At 45.5% G+C, this 23,640-nt stretch overlaps 1 protein-coding gene across 2 annotated transcripts in view; it reads right to left on the bottom strand.

Moving 5' to 3' along the window:
• SNX25 (sorting nexin 25) overlaps positions 1-23,640 on the bottom strand; it is a 1,900,476-nt gene that overhangs the window by 621,611 nt on the left and 1,255,225 nt on the right. For both annotated transcript variants that reach the window (XM_069631510.1, XM_069631509.1), the window contains exon 8: positions 17,866-17,997. In XM_069631510.1, the coding sequence (XP_069487611.1) occupies positions 17,866-17,997 (132 nt within the window). The remainder of the gene's footprint in view (positions 1-17,865; positions 17,998-23,640) is intronic.

Raw genomic sequence — 23,640 nt, 5'->3', positions numbered from 1 at the left:
TTTTTTCCCTTTCATTCTTGCGCTCCGAAGTTACTCTGTAGGAACATGGCATGTTACAAAATCTACAAATAAACACATTTAGTGTGACGTGCGAGTTAGGCATGTGCAGCACTTCACTGTAAAAACTATGAAGCCAACATGTCTCCAATTGTTTTTGTTCTGGCTGTACCCAGGAGAGGCTGGAACTCTTTCTCGAGGCTGCAGGAATAGAACCGTTATTTGAGGTAGGTGCTGCTGGATACTGTGAAGGCATTATGAAGTACGAAGCAGACATCAGATTCAATAATCAAAACAAATTAATGTATTAACTGAAATGTCAGGATGGTAGAAGGCCTAACTTCCCCTATGATAAGGTGGGATTTCCCTACCTGAATGAATGAGTCAAAGAGTTCAACTTAAAAGTCTGTCTGTGTCCAAAACCTATACCTACCCTCACAACTAAAGCTAAACAATGTCTAGGGATGTCATTAATAAAAGAAATAGTGTTCAACTCAAAGTTCGGAGCTTATTCCAGCTCGCAACTCTCCTTCAGCGCTCCTACCCCAAGTTCAAGAAAGTTCAACAAAAGTCTCAAAATTACCTTCTCACACTCAAGGTAATACAGTTCCACACAAACATCGGGGTTCCCTTCCCCTACTCCAAGGTAACACAATTCAAAACACAGGGGTCTTGAGGCTCTGTCCTCAAGATAGAATTTGTAGTTCATCAACTCTCAGGGTTCCCTTCCACACATTAGCAACCTGTCTTATGGATTCAGTTTTTTAAAAGTTCTTCACAAATTTAGGTCCACTTGACCCTTCTACTGGTTTATTGAAAAAGTTCCTTTTTAGTGCAGCTATTTAATGTATTTTACAATGTCTTTTGGTTCTCGTAGTTCAGGGTATTTAATTCCAACTTTCCATTTGGTTTCAGATTCAAAAACATATTCATTTTTCAATTTCAGGTTTCTGATCAGTTCGGTAATTCTTATGCATTCACCCGCAGCCTGCTAATAACACCCCGGTCAGCCAGTGCCTTGCTTTGACACTCACCAATTTCTGGCATTGCTAGTCAGTGGCTCCTGCTGCTTTGGTCTTCTCCAGCAGTTGGCGAGCCAGCTTTTGCAAGTCCTGCTCATACCTCTCAGGGCTTGCTGTGCACACGCCGACAGCTCTGCTGCCTCTGAGTGGACGCGGAAAGCGTCCAGCTTCCCTCCATGACACAGCGGCTCCCTGTTTCTCCTTTCTGCAGTGTGCTCTGCCTCTCGCTTTATACACTTGCAACCTCCTAACAGGTTGCAGGTGTGAACCATTAATTAGGTTTGCCTGGCTGCAAGTGTTCATTCCTCCCAGCCTCCTCTTCTTCGTCCCAGTACTTTTAAAGGTTGAATGGGGAAAAGTGATGAAAGAGGTCTCACAATAACCCATAAAGGCAGGGGGAAGGGGTGGTTGGTCACAATTAGGGAAATGGGGATACCATGTATCGCCTGTGGGTACCCCACTCCCAAACTCTGAGGACCCTCCACCCCAGTAATCCTCCCTTGCTTCTCCACTCTCAGGGTCGGGATCCAAGAGCGATGGCCTCAGGCACCTGAGAAGAGGATCCAGGGGGGTCAATGAGTGAGATACCCTCAGGTTTCTCACATACCCTTAACCAATGCGGGTTGGATTGGGGTGCATCACATGGAAACCGGGAGTGGGAGTCTATATTACCTTGCTCTGGACCTTTCCGGTATTCCACTGTGTAGTAACAAGGTTGACGGTTAAAGAAACCCTGCATATCCCTTAGGCTGGATTCTCTTCTTTTTTCAGAATTGGGATGCTCTAGTTTCCTCGGCCAAGTAAGCCTGTCTCCAAGAGTCTCAGACGTGACTTGGATTGCCTGTGAACCCCCTTTATTGAATTAGGGTATATCGTTTCCCAGGACTAAATGGGACCGTAAATTGGGAATCACTGCTACAATTATATTTATTTTCTGTCCCAAGATGGAAATGGTGATCTGGATTAGCGGGTGATTTCCCGTAAAGGCCATGTACACAGGTCACCCTATCTTTTCCTACTTCTTTCCACCCCTGGGGGGAAGTAATTCTGTTCCTATGGCACTTTCTTTACTTCCTGTATCCAGTTGCGCCCAGACATTTTTTTTCTCTATGTAGAGAAGGGGCCAAGTACCGCCACCTCAACCACTTCGCCCATATTGCCTATATGTTGGGAACCAGAGTGTGAGACATGTGCGGTATCAGTAAAAATACTGATACCAAAGAGAATCCTGGAGACAAGGTTCCCACTAAGAAAGCCATACTTGCATACAAGACAGTATGATGACCATTTGAATGAAATCCCGGAAGAAGCAGGACCAATGAATGGAAGAGAAGAATGGTGATGTCACCATCATTGTCACATGAGGTGGAGCTGACATACATGGAAGAGATGCAGAGACAAGAGATTGCAGATATTCTATAAGGCATCAAGAAAGTATCATGGATAAGTGGCATCTTGGGATCAAGATGAAGAAGCTTATGGTGCAGAAACAATGACCATATCAAGTTATTTTATACGTGTACAGATGCAAAGAAACGCAAGCAGATGAAGTATTCTTGAGGCTAGCTTTATAGTGAATAGATTGCTGCATGCGCCAACATATGCACATATATATATATATATATATATATACAGAAGTGAGTAAAGAATGGATGTTTCCACTACGTATTATAGCAGAACTGGAGTAAAGAAAGAAGGCCTTGTTTTCAGTGCATCGCAGTTAAAAAAGCAATTGAATTAAAGACGCAGATCTCAGAAAGGCGAGACTGGATGAGCCAAGAAGCCACGGTCTTATCAGGCTGGGGTGAGCAGATGTTGGATACAAAACGTGTGAAAGAATGAAACTCCTGTTCAGAAGACATGGGTAAAAACAAGAAAGACATCAGAGATCTATTAGAAAATAGTATTTTAAATGCACTAGGGCTTGATTTTATGGTCTTCAGTCACATAGAAGGATGAAGTTGGACAAACACGATGGTCATACCTACGCATGAGGGCAGAGCATGCCTTCACTCCTCTGAATTCTCCAGAGCAAAAGAACACTCCCAAGGACAAGTTCAAAGCCTTAATTGACAGCAGACCACTGAGGTAATGGTGGATGAATAAGCTAATTGGTGGGAAGCTATGGTTAATGACTAGCTAACCAGCACCTGGAAATCCAGTCTGCGTGCTGCTAACATAGGTGAGGGAGGTCAGAGTGCCAACCAATGTTAGAGGGCCACATGATTAAGGGTCCTATAGTTTGTGTAGCCAATGGGACATCGTGTATTTAGTGACGTTTATAGTGACTTGTTTAAGGGGAGGGCTTACCTGCCCCACCTGATGTTAAGAAACCTATCACTTTTCTTCACTCTCTTAGACGAGTATGGAGAGCATACCATTTGTTGCCTTTATTATTTATTATTATTTATCTGTTTCTCTTTTGCTCCGCACTTTCCACTTCTCCCCCCTTCCACGTACTTTTCCCTTCCGCCGCTCCCATGCACTTGCGCTTTCTCAATGTCACTGGGCCTAGTAAGATCTTGGTTTTGTTCTCCCCTGTTCCCCTCCCTTGCTGTCATGACCCTTGTCCCTGGCCCTCACTGGCAAGTCAGCCTTCCAGTTAGGGCCAGGTCAAAGGCCTTAAAACCTCATCCAAGACTCTCTTGAAGACAGTCCTGGCGCCTTTGCCGCCAGGCTCATAACCACCATGAAGACCAAGATTAGAATGGGACTATTTACTTGGTACTATATAACTTGGGGGGGTTCAGCCAACATGGAGGCACACACATAGCTCAGTTACAAGGAACTGAGCTATGCGGTCTAGTCTTTTGGGTGTGGCAGGTCTGGGACTACTTTACCTGGACTACTTTGGGTGTGGCAGGCTTGGGACTATTTTACTTGGACTACTTTACCTGAGACTATTTAAACCGCACCCAAACAGCAGAACATGCTTTGCGTTAGTCTGCTGTGGGCAGCGTAACGCTCACTGTGTCCAGTTCTTTGATGCCAGCTTACCTGAAACCTAGGACCTGCAGAGAGGGAAAGAACACTACGAAACTTACCTGGAACAGTATCCTGTCTTCAATCCATCGCCGACTTCAGTTCCACTCACCTGAAGGTACGAACTCCACCATTCGGCACCGCATGCAACCTGCAATACCATAACTTGGAAAGAGGAGAAAGAAAGACAGCATTAGTAAGCGTTTACTCACGTTTTCTCCCGAATGAAGAAAGCCACACAATTCTTACCTGGGTAGTCATCTCCTGGTCAGTATCATTGCTGGAACATTACGGCGCTCGGCAAGGAACATCGCAACCTGCAAGGAGAGAAAAGACACAGATTAGCAATATAAAATGCGAAACAGCGCCGCGCATCGCGCATTACTCACCGGACAGCATCGCGCACACCGCGCTTTCGCCTACCTGCCCATGCTCCTCTTCAAACTGCATGACAACATAAAGATACCTTTCCATACCTAAAAGGAAAGAAGCAAGACATTATTATTCGAACTAAGAGGAACATAAGAACTGCATCTAAAGACTGTAAAGCAACAAACCTAATGAGTCGCAGCAGGCCTGGATTCCCACAGGGGGGCTTGCACCAGTGAAGTAACTTGGTCGCTGCTCGCCTCCCACATCTACGTACCCCTGCCACGAGGAGCAGGACGGAGAAACCACCTTTTACAATATTAAGGTGAGGAGAAGGCCCAAGGGGGAGGAAGGAGTTGAGGCCAAGGGAGGTGGGAAAACAAAGACAATCTGGTATTGAATCCAGCTATCCTATATTGCAGACCCATCTTTAACCAGAGGCCTTACAAAGGCACCGGGGGAGGGTTCGAGAGTGCAAATCATCCAACCAGGGCTGGGTGGTGTCCCCGTGGATACCAGGTGAGCGTAACACTTGCCTTGTTGCGCTCTGAAACACTTGTGTACAAGCGTGATAGAAATAAAATATCAATATCAATATTTAGAGGTTACTTAAGAGCCTATCACAATTGCCACTAGGTTTTTGTAGTTTGCCACTTAGGATGACGTTAGTAATACGTAGGTTAACGTCACCAGTGATGATTCTTTGCTATAAAAGAGTGCTTTTTTAAAAGATGCATTGAGAGATCTTACGCTGAGATGTCTGTTGATGTCTGTTCTACTCCCTATTTTAGATAATTGATATTAAAAGTGTTAACCTTTTGCCAACTACCTGAGTCGTTTTGATTATTGATATTTGAGTAACTTCTGCATCCCCATCCATCTCAAGGGTATTGCTATCTCGTCTTAAAGGACTGGAAGCCTCCAGTTCATCTACGTTAACATGGATTTTATACATGGTTTTATTTCACGTATATAGAAAGACATGGGGTTTTCTCTGATTCTTATGATTCTTCCCTTTTCTACCAGATTTCTTTAGGCTTTTCTCACCTTCCAACATCATATCCTGAGACTGGGTGTATGAGACATTACTGTATGATGACTCAACTCTCTCTTCCTGGTTCTCTTGATTCTGGATGGGTTCTCTTAATGATGAGGTAGTGGGGAGATTTATCAGTTTTAAATGGAAAATATCTCACTATATGCCTAGAGCCTTTACAGGAAAAAACATGTTTGATCTTGGATAGGAGAAAGGGGTAAGGCAGATAGAAGTTTCTATCCCTAACTCCTATCATGAGGTTGTTGGAATCTGATCTCTCTACAGTCTTCAACTCTTCATGAGGAGGGAATACTTCTGTCAGAGCATCTTTCTTAAAGGAGAATTGTCTTTCCTTTTCTAAATTACTACAAAACATATTCTGACTCCCTTCTTCACCAAAGACATTCTAAAAGTATCTTTCTCTCAAAGAGATAGGGGTAAAGGGTTCCCAAACATTTTCATAGCTTAAACTTCCCACCAATTGGCCCTGTTCGATCTCAATGGGGTCTTCAGGGAAATTCAAAAGAACAAACTTCAATTCATCTCCCCATTAGAGCAGAGGTAATACCTTTGTTCCTTTCTCTCTAGGGGATAGCAAATAGATGCCCATGACATAGGGGAAACTAAGTTGTAAACCTAAAGAGATTATCTCATCCCTTCCCGGCAACAAACAATCTTGTGGACAAGAAAAATAGAAATCACTCCCCTCTATGGACTTTCTGAGGGGGAGCATAGCTTGTGAGTTCAAACCCTGAACGTTAACCCCTAAATGATGGTTTACTGGGTCTGGGTCGTTGGAGTTTCCCCAAAGACTCTCACTTTGTAAATTTTACCTATTAAAGGTGAAGGTGTGTGGGATGGTCTTTACCACTGAGGTTTGGAATCTATTGGTGGAATAGGTAGGTAGCATATGACTGCTAGTTTTCTGGCAGTTTATAAACGTCTGCATGAAGGTTTCAATGTCAGCGTCCATGCCAGACCAGAAAGAAGAACAAGTTACTTTCTTACCTGGTAACGTTCTTTCGATGGGATGGTCCGACGACGTATTCCATATCTATGACATGTAATCACCACAGCTGTGCTGCTTCGGAAACTTTTTTCGGCGTCTGCGTCCTGCGTCGATGACGTCGATGCGCCGTCGTCGAGGACCTCCTCCGACATCCGACGTCATCCGATGTGATAAGTAGGACGCACGACGCCTGTAGCCTCAATTGTAGTTTTTTCCCCCAGAACGTGTGACATTAGTCAACTGCCAGTCAGACACAAAGCCTTGCGGAACGTAAGCTGCAATCGCAAAAGAAATTCTGCAGCGGGGAAGGCAGGGCGGGAGCGATATGGAATACGTCGTCGGACCATCCCATCGAAAGAACGTTACCAGGTAAGAAAGTAACTTGTTCTTCGAGGGGATTGGGTCCTCCGACATATTCCATATCTATGACAGACTCCCAAAGCAGTACCAGAGCAAGGAGGAGGGAAAGAATTTAGAATCAAAATTTAGAATAGCCAATCAAATAGCAGAGCAAAGGACCGCCTTGCCAAAGGCCAGATCCTGTGCTCGGATGGAATCAAGGGAATAGTGACGTACAAATGTATGTACTGAAGCCCAGGTGGCTGCATCACAGAAGTTGCGAATAGGAACACCCCTCTGCAGGGCAGTAGATGCAGCCATACCCCTGGTAGAATGGGCCCGCAAGCCAGCTGGTGGGTCCTTACCCGCCAAGCGGTAGCACTCCGAGATGGCCAAAATAATCCAGCGAGACAAAGTCTGTTTCGTCACAGCTTGCCCTAAACGCTTTCCAGCGTAACCAATAAAGAGTTGATCGTCCACTCTGACCCGGGACATGCGTGAAACATAAAAGCTTAAAGCTCTCCTAGGATCAAGCCTATGGAGCCTCTCCTCTTCCTTACCAGGATGCGGAGGAAGATAGAATGCCGGAAGAACAACCTTCTGGGCCAAATGAAATTCCGCCACTACCTTCGGAAGAAAAGAAGGACGAACTCCAAGGACAACCCTGTCCTTGTGAAATACAGTGAAGGGTGGCTTAACTGAAAGTGCCTGTAACTCACTCACTCTGCGAGCGGAAGTAACCGCAACTAAAAACACAGTTTTCAGAGTTAACAGCCTCAAAGGGCAAGAATGTAAAGGCTCAAACGGAGCACCCATAAGAAATTTAAGAACAAGGTTTAAATCCCAACCGGGCACCAGGAAAGGTGACGGAGGGAACACATTAGTGAGCCCTTTCAGAAACTGTGAAATTAAAGGGATTTTAAAGTAAGAACACTCTTCAGACGAGCGCTTAAAGATGGACAGCGCCTCCAGGTAACCTTTAATGGTACCCACTTGCAAGCCCCTGTGGGCCAAAGAAAGTAAGAAGGACAGAACCATGGGGATGTCACATGCAAAAGGATCCACATTCTGAACTCGGCACCAGTCGCAGAACTTACGCCAACGGTACAGAGACTTTGTTGCTGGCCTTCGAGCCGAAAGCAACACCTCCATCACGTCTTCAGGGAGGTCCCAATCCATATACCTCAACCTTTCAGAAGCCAAGCGTGAAGGTTGAGGGATCTGACCTCTGGATGGAGAACCTGACCCCCCTCCCGTGAGAGCAGATCGTCTCGGTAGGGAAGACGACGCGGAGGGCAGATGGACAAGTCGAGAAGGTCCGGGTACCACGTCCTCCGAGCCCACGCCGGAGCAATGAGGATCATCCGGGAACCGAACTTCCGTAACCTCCGCAGCACTTGCGGGATGACGGGGACTGGAGGAAACGCGTACAGCAGCGGGAATGACCACTACACCACGAACGCGTCTCCCAAGGCTCCTTTTGGAGGAATTCCCGCGAGCAAAACCTTTCGCACTTCCGGTTGACACTGGAGGCGAGGAGATCCACTTGAGGGGTCCCCAAAGGGCGAAGATCTCCAGGAGAATCTCCTGAGCCAACTCCCACTCGTGAGAGATCGTGCTCTGCCTGCTCAGAGCGTCCGCCGTCACGTTTTCGTCTCCGGCCAGATGAACTGCCGAGATTGAAACTTCCTGCTGGATGGCCCAGAACTCGAGCTGCATCGCCTCCCTGCACAGAGGAAGTGACCCTGCCCCCCCCTTTTTGTTGAGGTAGTGCATGGCCACTGTGTTGTCCGTCAGGATCAGGACACTCTTTCCTCGCGCAGTCGGCAGAAAAGCCTTCAGGGCTAGCCTGACGGCCCTCAGCTCCAACAGATTGATATGGAGTCTGGACTCCGACGGAGACCAACGACCGCTGACTGCCAGCCCGTTGGCATGAGCTCCCCAACCCGTGAGGGATGCATCCGTCACGATCGTCACCTCCGGCCAGGGAAGCCAAAAAGGAGCCCCCTTCATCAAGTTGCCTTCGACGGCCCACCACAGAAGGTCCCGGGCGACCGAGGGCGGCACCTGAACCGGGTCCGACATCCTGCCGGAGGACTGCGACCATTGCGTCTTGAGCGCCCACTGCAAAGATCTCATCCGCAGGCGAGCCTCTGGCACCAGAAGAATGCAGGATGCCATGAGGCCGAGCAGCCTCAAGAACTCGAACGCTGGGAGCGTCTGGGCATGCTGAAACTTGTGCACCAACTGCTGAATGTGAAGAGCCCTCACCTGGGGAGGAAAACACTGCCCCAGGGAAGTGTCGAGCACTGCTCCGATGTACTGGAGCCGCTGTGTTGGCGTGAAATGGGACTACTTTAAATTGAGGGAGAAGCCCAGCCTGTGAAGGGAGTGGCAGGTGACGGACAGATGATCCAGGACTTGCTCGGGAGAGCTCCCCCTGATCAACCAATCGTCCAGGTAGGGGTAGACGTGAATCCCCCCTTGCCTGAGATGCGCTGCCACCACCACCATGAGCTTGGTGAAAACCCTCGGGGCGGAGGTCAATCCGAACGGCAGTACCCGAAACTGAAAGTGCGAGTCGCCAACCGCGAACCTCAGGTACTTCTTGTGCTTGGGATGGATCGGCACATGGAAGTAAGCATCCTTGAGGTCGAGTGACACCAACCAGTCCTGAAGCTGAAGGGCCTGGAGGACTTGAGAGAGAGCAACCATCTTGAACTTGTCCTTCCTGAGGAGTTTGTTCAAACCGCGCAAGTCCATGATGGGTCTCAATCCCCCGTCTTTCTTCGAAATCAAAAAATAAGGGGAATACCATCCCATGTTCCTCTCCGCTACAGGCACCAGTTCTATGGCGCCTTTCTCCAGCAGGGCTTGAATTTCCTGCGCAAGGAGCGGATCCGGACTCTGCAAAGAGAGGTTCCCCGGTGGATTGTCGCGAGGCCTATGCCGAAAGGGAAGACAGTAGCCGTGGGTTATGATCTCCAGAACCCACACATCTGAAGTAATGGCTTGCCACTGTACAAGATTCTGCGCCAGCCTTCCCCCAACCGGCGAACCATGGGACATGGCCTCATGACTGAGTGGGAGCGGCCGCGGCGTTACCCGAGGGCAAAGAGGCAACTGCCCGAGCGGCCTTGGCACCACGGGTACCCTGTCGTCCACCTCTGGTACCCCTGCGTTGGCCTCTTTGACCGCCAGCTCCTCTCGCTTTACTGAAGGACGAGTAATAGCGAAAGGAACCACCCCTCCACTGCTGTCCCCTAGGACGAAAAGGCGGAGGTTGGCGAACTGCAGCGCCCAACGACTTCGCTGCAGCTTTCGAGGTCTGCAACCTCTCAAGGCTCTCATCAGCCTTGCTGCCAAAAAGGTGTTCACCGTCAAAGGGCATGTTGAGGAGCCGAGACTGCACATCAGGAGCAAACCCTGACTTCCGCAACCACGCAAACCTGCGTATCACGGTGCTCGCCGCCATGGACCTACTGACGCATTCAGCTAAGTCCAAACCCGACTGAACAGACTCACACATGGCATCCTTACCATCCTGGACCATAGCAAGGAAACCATCCCGTTCGTCCCCTTCAGGAATATGTTCAGCCGCTAACGCAACACAGTTCCACAGAGTGTGTGTGAAACGAGACAAGGCACAAATGGAGTTGGCCGCCTGAAGCGCCAGACCACCAGAAGAAAACACTTTCTTCGCCCAGCCATCAAAACGTTTGTCGTCCCTATCAGGAGGGATGGTAGGGTACGACGCCTGCTTTGCCGGGGCCGAGGCCGCCTGCACCACCAAACTCTCCGGAGTAGGGTGCCTGGTCAAGTAGCAGGGGTCGCTACTGGCTGGACGGTATTTTCGCGACAAGGATCTGCCCACCGCCGGGAGACTCTCCGGAGCAGTCCAAGCCGCCGCCACCCTTCTCTGTAAAGCCATATGGAACGGCAGTACCGGATCAGTTGGGGGACCAACATCAAGGATGTCCGTCAGATCATCCTGCACAAACTCCCCTGGGGGAGCAGACCATCCCAAGTACTCAGAAACCCTAGCCATAAGGCGCCGGTACAAGGAATCGGCATGAGAGCCAGGCTCAGGCCTACAAAACTCCACCTCCGGAGAGGTGTCCAGTCCACTGGCATCATGCAGTGACTGTCTCAAATCGTCAAACTGACTATGGCCCGAGACAATTTCATCTGGAACCTGACTAGGAACCAGGCCATCAGAATCCTCATCCGCCTCTGAAATATAGTCCAGGTGGCGAAAAGAAGGCACCCGAGAGTGCTTGCTCTTAACCAGAGCCTTCCTAGGGGGTTCTCCCGTGCCACGGGGTACCTCCGACACGAAAGGCGTCGATGGCGTCGAGCCAATCGGCGCCGGCGTCGAGAGAACCGGCATCGGTGCCGAGAGGATCGGCGTCGAGGAAATCGGCGTCGACGTCAGATGCAGCGCCTCCAGCAACGGCGGCGTCGACACAGCCCTCGAAGCCGGAGCCCCGAGCGTGTCCCTCGACGACCTGAGCGTCGACGGCTTCGACGACTTCCTCGGAGCCGGAGCCTCGAGAAAGCCTGTCGACGCCCTCGACGCCTCAGACGTCGATGTCTTCCTCGAAGACCTCACAGGTGCATGCGGTCTCGAACGCGTCGAGGACCGGGACCTGAAACGGGTACGTCGAGAACGACCTCTCCCGTGACTCGTGCCGACCACTCTTGCGAACGGTGTCTCTCGACCTCTCACGACCGACCCCACTCGGGGGCGCGGACGGCATAGTACCCTGCGACTCAAGAATCGCCAGCATTTTCTTCCCGAAGGAAGCCCATTCCTCTGGCGTCGCAAGGCTGGTGGGGTAAGCGACGTGCCGGGCAGAGTCCTCCGAAGAGGACCTGGAAGGCGACCGGTGTCGGTGCTTCCGAGAATGCCTCGAAGAGGCTGAGGAGTGGCGAGACCGACTCCTAGAAGGAGACCCACGAGACTTCCGACGATGACGCGGAGAGTCACCCCTCGAATCATCCATCGAAAGCCCCGCAGACTTCGACTTCCTGGGCTTGGACACCCGACCTACCGACAACTTCTTCTTACGTTCGCGTAAGGCTTTGGACGTGAGCGACTGGCAGTCGATACAGTCATCCGTGTCGTGGGCCTCCCCGAGGCACCAGAGGCAGGCGTCGTGCGAGTCCGTCACCGACATCTTGGACCCACACTCCCTGCACTTCTTGAAACCCGGACGCGGGGTCGAAGACGAAGTAGAAGACATCTTCACACGAAGGATTTTCACAAAACGAACAGGTTTGAAGAACCGAGAAGAACAGAACTCTAAAGAGTCGAGGCGTGAACCGAGAATCACGAAGCAACACGTTCGCGGAAAAAACGGAACTGAGGCTACGGGCGTCGTGCGTCCTACTTATCACATCGGATGACGTCGGACGTCGGAGGAGGTCCTCGACGACGGCGCATCGACGTCATCGACGCAGACGCTGAAAAAAGTTTCCGAAGCAGCACAGCTGTGGTGATTACATGTCATAGATATGGAATACGTTGGAGGACCCAATCCCCTCGAAATGTTGTTATATGGGTCTGAGTTTTGCACTGCCCCAGATGTAACTGTGCCATCTGCAAGATCACTTGCTTACGATTTTTAGGGGCTGCCAATTGGGTCTTTACCAAGCCCTCTAAAGTGTTATCTCCCCTGTAAAGAAGCCCATGTTTCAAAAAGAAAAAAGGTGCCCCTTTTCCAGACCCTCTGGTTCCGATACTAATTGCAAAAATGCCTCAGCCAAAAAGGGGTTGTTTCTTTGGGCAAAGGCTAAGCCTAGAAGGGTCTCAGAACAGTATTTCGGGGTTCAGAGTTGGGAAGATGATTACATTTTTCAACCGCCTCCCCAAAGGCTCTAGTACCCCTGTCTGTGCTTTCAGTCCCAGATTCTTCATTAAGCCTAGGGAACATTGCCTTCTCAAGCACCCCATTGGCAAACTTATCCCCTTGATGAATTTGGAATGTGTCATTTACGTGATTTTGTATCAATGCCTTAACATCACCTCTAAAAGTCTGGGTCTAGTACTCCCGTTAATACATCTATTCCATATCTCCCTGCCAACCCTGATTTGGGTGCTAGTCTGATGCATCAGGGGGTGGAAATAGGATCAAATCGGTGGGTATCAGTCTTCTTTAATCTGGAGGAATTGCCTAATGCCTACAACTACAGATATCAAACCCGATAGAGCCCTTAGTGGCTACCGAAGGGTCTAATGCTCTGGCATGTAGCTTTTCGAATCTTAGTGTTTCCCAACCTGTATCATTGAGCTGCATCCCACTCCTGGCCCATTTGTGAAGGCATCATGAGGTACGACACAAACAACAGAGTCAATATTCAAAACAAAGTCATTTATTTACTCAAATGTGATGGGTGGACCATATGGTTCACCCATCACATTTCACGCAACCAGGATCCCAAGGCTCTTCAGCCCACAGAGGTCCTTCTATACCTGCTTCTATGTGCAGAGTTGCCTTCACTTAACTGCTCTTTTGTTGGACTCTTGGTTTTACATGTAGGTTCACACTTTTCTGGCTTCTCCTGGTTAGCCTCTTGGCTCTGCGAAAATGTGTCACACACCTGTTGCCAGCCTTGGTCTTGCCGTACTGCATTTATTCTTAAAACTCACTTTGTAGTGGCTGTGAGCATATTCCACCTTTCTATGGCACACTTGCACTCTTTCATATGGGCATCCCCTCTTTGGCTGTCTCTTGCTCTGCCCATAGAAATTGTGCTCCATTCTACGTTATCATTATCTTAATTACAAGGTTTCATTCAGTTCCGTATTGACGGAAAATTCGTTATGCTTGATTTCAAGTTTTGCTTTGGTTCGGTATTAAATATGCATTTGGTATATTTAATTCCAACTTTTGATTCGGTTTAGGATTCAAAAAGATATGAATTACGTTCAGTTTTTATTTCAGCATTTGATATGCCGATTTCGGGTTTCCGGTCAGTTCGGTAATTCATATGCATTCACCTGCAGCCCACTAATAATGCCCCGGTCGGCCAGTTTTTATTTCAGCATTTGATATGCCGATTTCGGGTTTCCGGTCAGTTCGGTAATTCATATGCATTCACCTGCAGCCCACTAATAATGCCCCGGTCGGCCAGTGCCTTGCTTTGAAACTCGCCAGTATCCAGCGTTGCTCGGCAGTGGCTCCTGCTGCTTCGGTCTGCTCAAGCGGTCAGCGAGCCAACTTCTGCCAGTCCCGGTCACAACTCCAGGGCTTGTGTGCACACGCTGACTGCTGTGCTGACCACTGAGCGGACGCAGAAGGCGTCCTGCATCCCTCTGTGACATTGTGGATCCTGCTACGGCTTCCTCGTTTTGGAGGTTCCCTCTATGGGTTGCTGGCCGACTTCCTGGCTCCTCCACAGGTGCCACCACGCTGCCAAGGCTGCCTCCTGCACAAACCACAAACGGGTCCCCTGCTGGTCTTCTCCCCACAGGCCTCCCTGTTTCTCGATTCTGCAGTGCTCTCTGCCACTCTCTTTATACACCTGCAACCTGCAGGTTGCAGGTGCAAACACTTAATTAGGCTTGCCTGACTACAAGTGTTCATTCCTCTTAGTCTCCTCTTCTTGGTCCCAGTACTTTTAAAGGTTGAATGGGGAAAAGTGAGGGAAGAGGTCTCACAATAACCATAAAGGTTGGGAAGGGGTTGGTTGGTCACAATTAGGGAAAGGGGGATACCATGTCACCCGTGAGGATAACCCACTCCCAAACTCTGAGGACCCTCCACCTCAGTGATCCTCCCTCGCTTCTCCACCCTAAGGGTCCGGATCGAAGAGCAGTGGCTTTCGCTGGCCACCTGAGAAAAGGATCCAGGGTGTCTAGGAGAACTCAGAGTATTGCCCGATCCTATGCATATCCTGGGTGTAGGCTCCCTTTCAACGCAGCTGCATTCCTTTCCCTTACTTCCCTGACTGGAGCTGGCAGTTGAAAGTGCTACTGCCCTACAGCTGATGTTCTCCTCTCCAGAAGCATTAGTGGCTGTTCCATGGATGGGCATCTGGTAAAAATACCCAGGTAAGGGTGCATTCCAGAGCCCCATTCGTATGCACAAGCCTCCCACCTGCATAGCCATGGGCATGGGGAGCACCTGCCCTACTTTCCTACTGTGAAATTGGTCTGACAGCCCGCCAATCCAATCACAGGTTCTCAGATGACAAAAGGAGGCCAAAATACAAATTTAGTTGCCAAGGATTTTGTAGCTTATCAGCCATATGAAAATGGCGATGTCTCACCTTTCAAGCAATGAAATCAATCACAAAAACAAGACTTCTAATTTGTTTTAAATGTAGTACAGTGACCATAATGGCTTTATCATTTAGTTTTGAAAACACTTACTTTAATATTTGCTTTATAACCATGTGAGAAATTATCAATTTCTCAGAAAAAGGTTTGTGCCACTCAATTGGTAGTTGGCTTATCACAGCAGCAGTCATGTTTGCGCCAAGCATACAAACTAAGTCAAAATCACTCACACAATCATTTGAGTTGATAAACTGGACACCAAGTGGACAAACCGCTAGAAGAAAGGAGGAATGCATCCACCAATATATAATCAACTAATGAAACTAAGATTATAATGAACTGAAAGACAGGTGTGTAATACATCTGCGGGAGAGTCAAAGCTCTCTCTAGCCCAATCTCAAAATATCATTACCTCTTTTTTCCATCTAGCATCCCTTAACATTTCGCACTTTTACGATAGTTAAGTCGGAAATAGCATCTGTCAACGGACTCCTAGCTTAAGTGAGCGAGCGAGCATGATGCTACTTCAATAACTAGCACTAAAGTATTTGTTACTTTTGTATCACCCTCTGCACCAGTCATGGTGTTTCATCAATGCACATTTCCAATGATATACAAGAGAATGCCATTTCTAAAGGCTCTCAAATTTTGAAGATAAAGCAACTCAGAAACAAGGAATTAGATATGTAGGCATGTGTTCCGCGTGACTTCTTTCCATGAGGACAGTCTCTCTATTTAGATTGCATATCTGAAGAGTGATGATATAAAGGCACCTATCAATCCGGGCTGTACATGTTAAAATAGCTTTTGCAAAACGTGTTTCCCCAAAACACTAACCTAAATAGGACTGGCATAAATATATTGGTAAGAGGGAAAAAAAGGGGAAGCCAAAAACTGCTCAATTCGGTTTTCCCTTTTCAGAATGGTGATTTTACAAACGCTATCATAACGTTATTTTATGTTAAAGGTTCTTATATCACGTACTGTCACCACCTGCGTGGTCTCTTGGAGCGCTGGTGGATCTGTAAAGCAAGAGGCTAAGGGGGAGGGGGGAGGGTTAAGGTAGTAGGACTGAGCGGGAGAAAAGAGCAAGGGAGCTGTGATGTGAAGTTCATTCCTTATTTATTATGTCGACATGCTTTTGTTCTATGAAAATCACCATTTTAGTATTGACAAATCAGTTTCAAGCACTTTTGATATAACTATTTCCGATTTATAACAATGGGATTGTCCTTATCAGCTTACACCATAAATTCAGAGATGCTGCCTTGGCAGAGCCACCATCCTCACCAGTGTTCTGGTGATTCGCTTAGGGCCACCCCATATGCTGCGGCACAACTCAAATAGGAAACAAAGAAATTAAATCACATTTTCCCCATGCTAAAGGAGCAGGACTGGCGCCCCAATTCAGACAAAATACTATAAAAGAATCCTGTGGTTCAGGTAGGCTCCCAGAGCATGGTCATTGCTTGGCTAGAGATGAAACTACCATGAAATGAAACAAATAGGAAACAGACCTTCTCTTGCCACTTCCCTGACTATTGACGTCCCCCCTGCAAGCCCCCAACGCCCGCCCCACCACCCCACCTCCCCCTCGCCGGTGGAAATCTTGACCCTGCCAACACGTTTGCAGTTCAGGAAGGAATTCAAGACCTCACTCTTCAGTCAATACCTAGGTGCACCAAGGCTCCTTGCATTTCTGCATCAGATCCAACCCCCAGGGCCAGAATACCCCATACCATGCACTGCAATCCCCCCTTTACCCCATATGTTACCCCCAATGACATGGACAGTGCTGTGTTGACATTATTTAGAACTCGATAAACAATACATACAAAAAAAGGGAGCAAAGTCTCCCACCTGGTTTGAACCCTAGTGATGGAGAACCTTACTTAAAAGTCCCAAAAATATTAGAAGGTTAGTTAACAAATATCCCACACCCACGTAGGGACTATTACACCTACTTTAGTTCTGTAATCCAGGATGTTTTGGAACAGATTTCATGTACATATACTGAACAGAAAAAAAAACTGGCAACAATGGGCTGCTGTAGAACTGCTGACTTGGGTCCTCCAGACCTTCGGCCCTCTCCATTAAAAAGAAATCAGATAGCCTGCCCACTGAGAGAACTTTAGTTGATGCTTCACTCGTTATTGCACCTGTTCGATTTGTGGTAGTCTTCCATGAAAGTCCAAAAAAAGGGTCTGAATCAAGTCCTCAATATTCCTGGAAGTGAGCACAAGGACAGGAAAGCTCTCCCTCTCCTCATCCAGGCTGGCGTGCTTGGCATCAACTCACTGTTGCTAAAGTTCCAAAGTAAACCCAAGGGTAACCACATTTCCCACCAGAAAGGTTTGCTGAACAGTTATTGCCCATCTTCTATTTGGCTTGGTAAGTAGCCGCTGAGGGGCTGTGCCGAATACCATGGTAAAAGACATTATTTCTTGTCTACTTGTCTCACATTGGTTCCTGCACCTGATACAGATACACTGGTTGTTTCCCGAGATGGATGTGTGTATCTGAAGGATGAGACAACTGCTAGAGGGACAACTACTCAGTAAAACCACATCATGTGAGCCCACAGGTTACTTTTTATATAACTTAAAACCATGCAACTACAAGTGTACACTTCTAGATAGATCGGAGGATAATACAATAACATATTTAAATATATTTTTGAAGGATTCACTTAATTTTTGACAAAATAAATCCTTATTTAGGCACAGGAACATGAATTGGTAAATCAACTACAGTTATGGAATGATTGCAGCCGATTTACATTCTATCCGATTAGAAGTTGAGAATAATATAAAAGTGATAATTTTACCTTGTTGGCGGTCTTCAAATAATCCACAGCCTCCCAAAATCCAATTAAAGCCCTCTTATCTATCCTTTCCATATATGTTCGGAAGTGTTCCCTGAAGGATGGATTCGCAAGGATTTCTTCAAACTGGAGTATCTTTTAGAAAGGCAAAAGGAAAAATTATGTACAAGTGCACCAGTATCAATTACTCGCATGCATCTTTTCACAAAAACTTAGAGAAATCATTCAAAAGTCCTTCATTGGTCTCAGAACGTTACTCATTGCTTTGATGTTTCATTTTGATTATAATATACTTGCAATACACAAGTCAAATTACCAATAAAACAGGAGTACTTTAAGTTCATATTCGAGTAAAAAGCACATTACATTGTCCTTGTATAGCTATAGTAACATCCAGCTGTCTGTCAAGCATAGGACCTTACAGTAACAGCTCAAAGTAAAAAAGAAAAATAAGCGAGGCACAAAACAATAGAAGAGTGCAAAAGCAAGCCAGGATCCTATTCCATGTCTGTGGTTTATATGCATGCTGTTTACATTTCTTTAAGAAATGTTCTCTATTAAAGCTTGGACAAGTCGTTCTTGGAGCAATATTCTAAGCCGCAATTCTAGAACGGATACTGACATCCTAATCGTCAGTCTGGGGCAGTTCGATACTTTTCCAATCCGAATGTTATGACTTTACTTATTATTCAGAACAGCTACTGAAAACAAACACACAATCTAGATCATCAAGACAAGCCTGGTTCTACTATTCACAGTGCATTATGAATGGTGTACAGTTTCAGAAAATTAGCTGCCAGCTTTCCTTTCACCCACGGATGAAGATCTAGCAATTTTAGCACAAACATTATCAGCAGCTATTCTGATGTGTGTGTAGATTTCCAAGGATTCTTCAACTTTTACCTAGCAATTTATGCAAGTGGTGTACCTGTAAATCTGGGCACACTACACATTTGTGAGAGGAAATTTAAAAAAATGACAGTGGGGTAGCCCTACATTAAAGATCTCAACGATTTTCTGTTACTGCAGCCAATGCAGCTGTAATACTGATCTAACAGTTACAGGATACAATTCACGCTTTGATAACCCTTGTCTTGGGAGGATAGCTCAGTGGCAACGTGCTCGCTTTGGAATTAAGACACCTCAGAGCAACACAGGTTCGATCCCCGGGTCCGCGCTTAGAAACATCTGGGCATTAAGCGCGTTATAAATAACATATTATATCATAGTCTCATCAAGCATGTTTACCAAAAGTCTCACACAACATGAATAGCTAGTATCCTACCGTTAACATGTGCAAATTCGCTTTCTGTGAAAGTCACTGGCGGATTATAAAATGGCCAGAGTCTAAGCTACCCAGACATGCAAGAATGTGATTGCTTTGTGTATATATCATTCCAAACTTGTTACGAGTGAGGTTCATTGATCCACTCACCAACACACTACTGCTCAGTTCCTGTTTAGTTAATATTATCTGCAGGGGCAGACATTCATCATAGACTATGTGGGAGAAACCCTCCTCTTAGGTTTACGAGCTAAAGGAATTATTTGTCATTCTTTATTGTGTAAGAGTGAAAACCTTGGGAAGATGCCACAAGTGAGAGTAGGGTGTACAACAAACTACAACAAAAACACCCTGCACTCAACTTTATCGGGACAAGTGTATTAATGTCTTCTGAACGCAAACATAAATTGAACAGCCCATGTAATGTGGCTTTGGCTTTATCGTATATTGATGTTCACGTTAACATTTCCATACACACATACTTACAAGGCACCCTAAGTGTTAATTAAAAACATAACTATTTACCTCTGTATCAATGGGCTTTGAATACGACTAGAGGGGAAATAAAACAACGTCTTGATGCCTGGTCAAGAAAGTGGTGCAATCTTGACTATGGCTGTCAATCACTGGAAGTCGAAGGTTCTTAAAAGGCCCCAGGGGTTACAGATGATAAGCAAACGTGTCTATTTTACCCTCTAAAATCAGGCTCTGTGAAAACTCCCATATTGCCAGGCCCAGGGTTACAGATGATAAGCAAACGTGTCTTTTTTTTGTTTTTTATTTAAAATGTGTTGTTTGAAATAACAAACTTTTCATTTGTCCCTATATATCCAATAGACAATATCCTTCTATTTAAACATCTACGTTTCCTCTAGTAATGTCAGTCCAAAATTTGATCACAGTGAACATCAGGCGTTGATTGCTTCCTTCGAGGAGTTCCGCCCATCTTTCCTCTGTTGTCAATTGTTTTTCAGAAATTTTAAAGAAATCTTTGTATAAGTCTCTTTTCTCTTTCAATGCCGGGCATACCATAATCAAATGGAATAAAGTTTCTGGTCTCATTTGTTTGCAGAAGCGACAGGCATCTGATTTGTTATGTGTTTTATCTATCAATGCTTGGTATTCACAGGTCGGCAATATATTTAATCGAAACCGCAGAAAGAAGTCACGAATACTGCAGCTGGGGAATTGTGCCAAATATTTCGGTAATTAAGTGCCCTCACCTCTGTTTCTGCATGCAAGTGTCGTTTGTACTTTTTCTGTGCTTCTATTGTTCTTACCAATCGGTCGTTTGTAATTTCCGTTTTGCATATTGTGGTCTATTAAGTAACAATTCCTCTGATTTCTTCCGCTCTCATTTTCGCTTTGATTTCATTAGACCATTTCACTAGTGCTGCTATGTGCAGAGCTTCCTTTTTTCTTTTAGAATCTCCAAGGCTGGTATTTCTTCTTCAGACATGATTTTTCTTAGCAAGTCCATTTGTTTCCACAGTACTATTGATTGTACTGATTGTAAGGCTAATTCAAATCTTAGTCTGTTCATTGGAAATGTTTTAGGTAGGGCGAGGGTTTTCCTCCAGAATAGTGCTTCATAGTACGGCCATCTCATTATGTCAGAATTGAGATTACTTTCTGTTTATACAGCAGAATTGTGGCTTTTAGAGAAAAGGTCCCATATTTTGCATGGAAGAAACGTCCTTGTTTTGCCAAAGATCTCGCTTTTGCTTCAATGTGATGTCGCCATTCTGCTTCATTTGCTGATGGATTGATTAACGCTCCTAAATATTTGATTGTTTTGGTTGTCAAGATCACTTGATTTTCTATTTGAATCTTCAAATTAGGTTGATTCTTTGTTTTTAAATTAATCAGTTTCATTATTCTTGTCTTGTCAATATTGATTTGTAACTTATTGTCCACCATGTACTCTTGCGCTTTATTCACTGTTTGTTGCAATCCTTTTAATGTTTTGTCCAAAATAATAATATCTGCATAGATTAGCGTTTGGATTGTTTCATTGTTAATGTTTGGCGGATTCGCCATTTTGTTTTGTATTTTTTCTCCAAAATCATAAGTAAATATATTATAGAGACATGCGGCCAAAGGACAGCCTTGCTTCAGTCTGTTTTCCGATGGAATAAATTTGGTCACTCTTCCCTCTTTCGTCAATCGAACACATATCGACGTATTTGAATATAGTTCTTTTATAGGATTCAGAATATTTGGAGGGCAACCCAATCTCTTAACTTAGCCCATAACAGTTGTCTATTGACTGAATCAAAGGCAGTTCTTAAGTCTATGAAGATGGCATATAGTAGTTGTGATTTAGCCATTGCTTCATATTTCAACATGTTCAGCAGTAGGAGGTTGACATTGGTGCCTATTCGGTTTACAAATCCTGTTTGTCTTTTGGCTTTTTTGTTGTTATCTCGCGCCCATAGAGTCAGCTTTGTTTGGAGGAAACCAGCGAATAGTTTTCCCAAGGGGTCCAGTAATGCGATCGGCCTGTAATTGACCGGATCTTTTCTATCTCCATCTTTGAAAATTGGAATCAAGACCGCTGTCGTCCAAGTCTGAAGTACCTTTTTCGTTTTTTCAATGAATCTTAATAGATGGCTCATGAACTTGGCCCACTGGACTGGAGCTGTTTTTAGATCGCTATTTGCTAAACCATCAGGTCCTGGAGCTCTCGAGGATTTAAGTAAATTGATGGTACTAATAATGTCTTCATTCTCCCATTTAAGGTCCCAAGGACCATCATCTCTTGGTATAAGCTTCATACTTTTTTGTGCCATAATATTGTATAATGTTGAGTAGTACTTCACCCATCTGCTTGCGTCGACTTCTTGGATCATGTTTTGATTAGTCGATGATATGTTCAACATTGACCATAGATTTCGCATATTTTTTTGTTTAAGTGCTGTCAAGATCGCTTCTGCATCATTCTGTTTTATCGATGCTTTGATAGCTTTTATTTCATTCGAATACTTATTCTTTTCTTTTTTTATTTCCATTTCAAAATTAGGTACCCCAAGTTTGCGCAATTTTCGTAGAACTTTGTAGTGTTGATTCTTTTATGTTTGGATTTCAATATTGAAGTAATGTGAGTGCATTTGCTGTTGGATCTTCTTTTCCTCCTTCTGTTGGTATTTTTCTAGTATCCAACCATAATACACTTTTATGTTATCTTGAATTGGTGCATCTTCAAAGGTTGTGACTATTTCCGCCATATGGTTGTGTTTTATCCTGAGTCTATTCATCCCATTTGTTAGCTCCAAGTCAGGTAGTATTATTCGTTGATCAATGCCTGGTTGACTGGCCCATTCGATCTGGATTAAATGGTGATTGCTATCCTGCTGAGATGAATTTCCTGTTGAAGTGGTTAATTTTCTGATTCTTTCTGAAGTAAATATGTAATCAATAATTGAATTGGAAGTTTCACTTGCCCAAGTTGGTAAAGGTTTACCTTCGGTGTCTATTGGTTGGTCACTTAAGTAGATGTTCCTCTGTTTCACTTCTCTCATCCATTTTTCTGCTCTACTCGACAGTGAAGTAGGATCTAGCTTTCTACCTTCTTTATCAAATAAATGAAAGTTAAGGTCTCCTACTATAATGAAATCCATTTTGTTGTTAGTGATGGCCACATTGTCGGTTTCATTGTATATTGAGTCAATAAATTTCGTCTCCGACATTGCATTTGGGTTCCAATATATATTAAATATGGATATCACATAGTTATCCCCTGCAGCAGGTGGGTCGTCCTTGTTGTTTGTTGCAATCTTGATAGTTACATACTGTGCCCACGGATGTATATTTTTACTTGCTATGATTGTCCATGTGGGGACTATTTTTGTTAGTATCAGCATTCCTGCTGCTGGTCTACCCTGTTGTGCTACAATCGCCGGATGAATTAGGGTACTAAAGCCATCGCAAATCACCTGATCCGTTAGCCATGTTTCTTGCAAACATATGATATCCAAATTAACCAAGCATTTTGAGTGTTTTCCTAGGAGATGTTTATTTCCTCTAGTATTCCACGATCCCAGTGCTATTCTACACTTTTGGGGTTCATTCTTTTTTGATTGTTATAAATAGGTTTTCCTTCCAATTTGTTTAGACGTCAAATTTGGTTTCATATGTGGGGTCTCCCGGTAATCCCGCCATATGGGATGATGGAGCGAATCGTCTTCAGTCTGCCTCTTAGGTCTTGAGTTATTATGCTTTTGCGAAGCCTTTGTCCCTTTGCTCTGGTCCTCATTATTAGTTGCTTTGTGGTTCCTAAATGGAGCCAGGTTTTTTGCTTTTCTTTCTGCGACTGCCCGTGTGACAAAGATTTCCTCTATGCCGAATCCTAGTTTCTAAAACTGATGTTTCGTGGCTAGAACCTTTTGCATTATGTCTTGACTGAAAAAAATCAATTTGTACCTCTTCCATATCTTGCTTATTTGGAAAGAATACTAGGTCTAGATCATCCGATTTTATTTTCTCCACTTCTG

The sequence above is a fragment of the Ambystoma mexicanum genome, chromosome 6q (assembly GCF_040938575.1).
Source record: "Ambystoma mexicanum isolate Mex_15411 chromosome 6q, UKY_AmexF1_1, whole genome shotgun sequence".
Classification (NCBI taxonomy): Eukaryota; Metazoa; Chordata; class Amphibia; order Caudata; family Ambystomatidae; genus Ambystoma; species Ambystoma mexicanum.
This window is presented reverse-complemented; position numbering and strand designations above follow the sequence as displayed.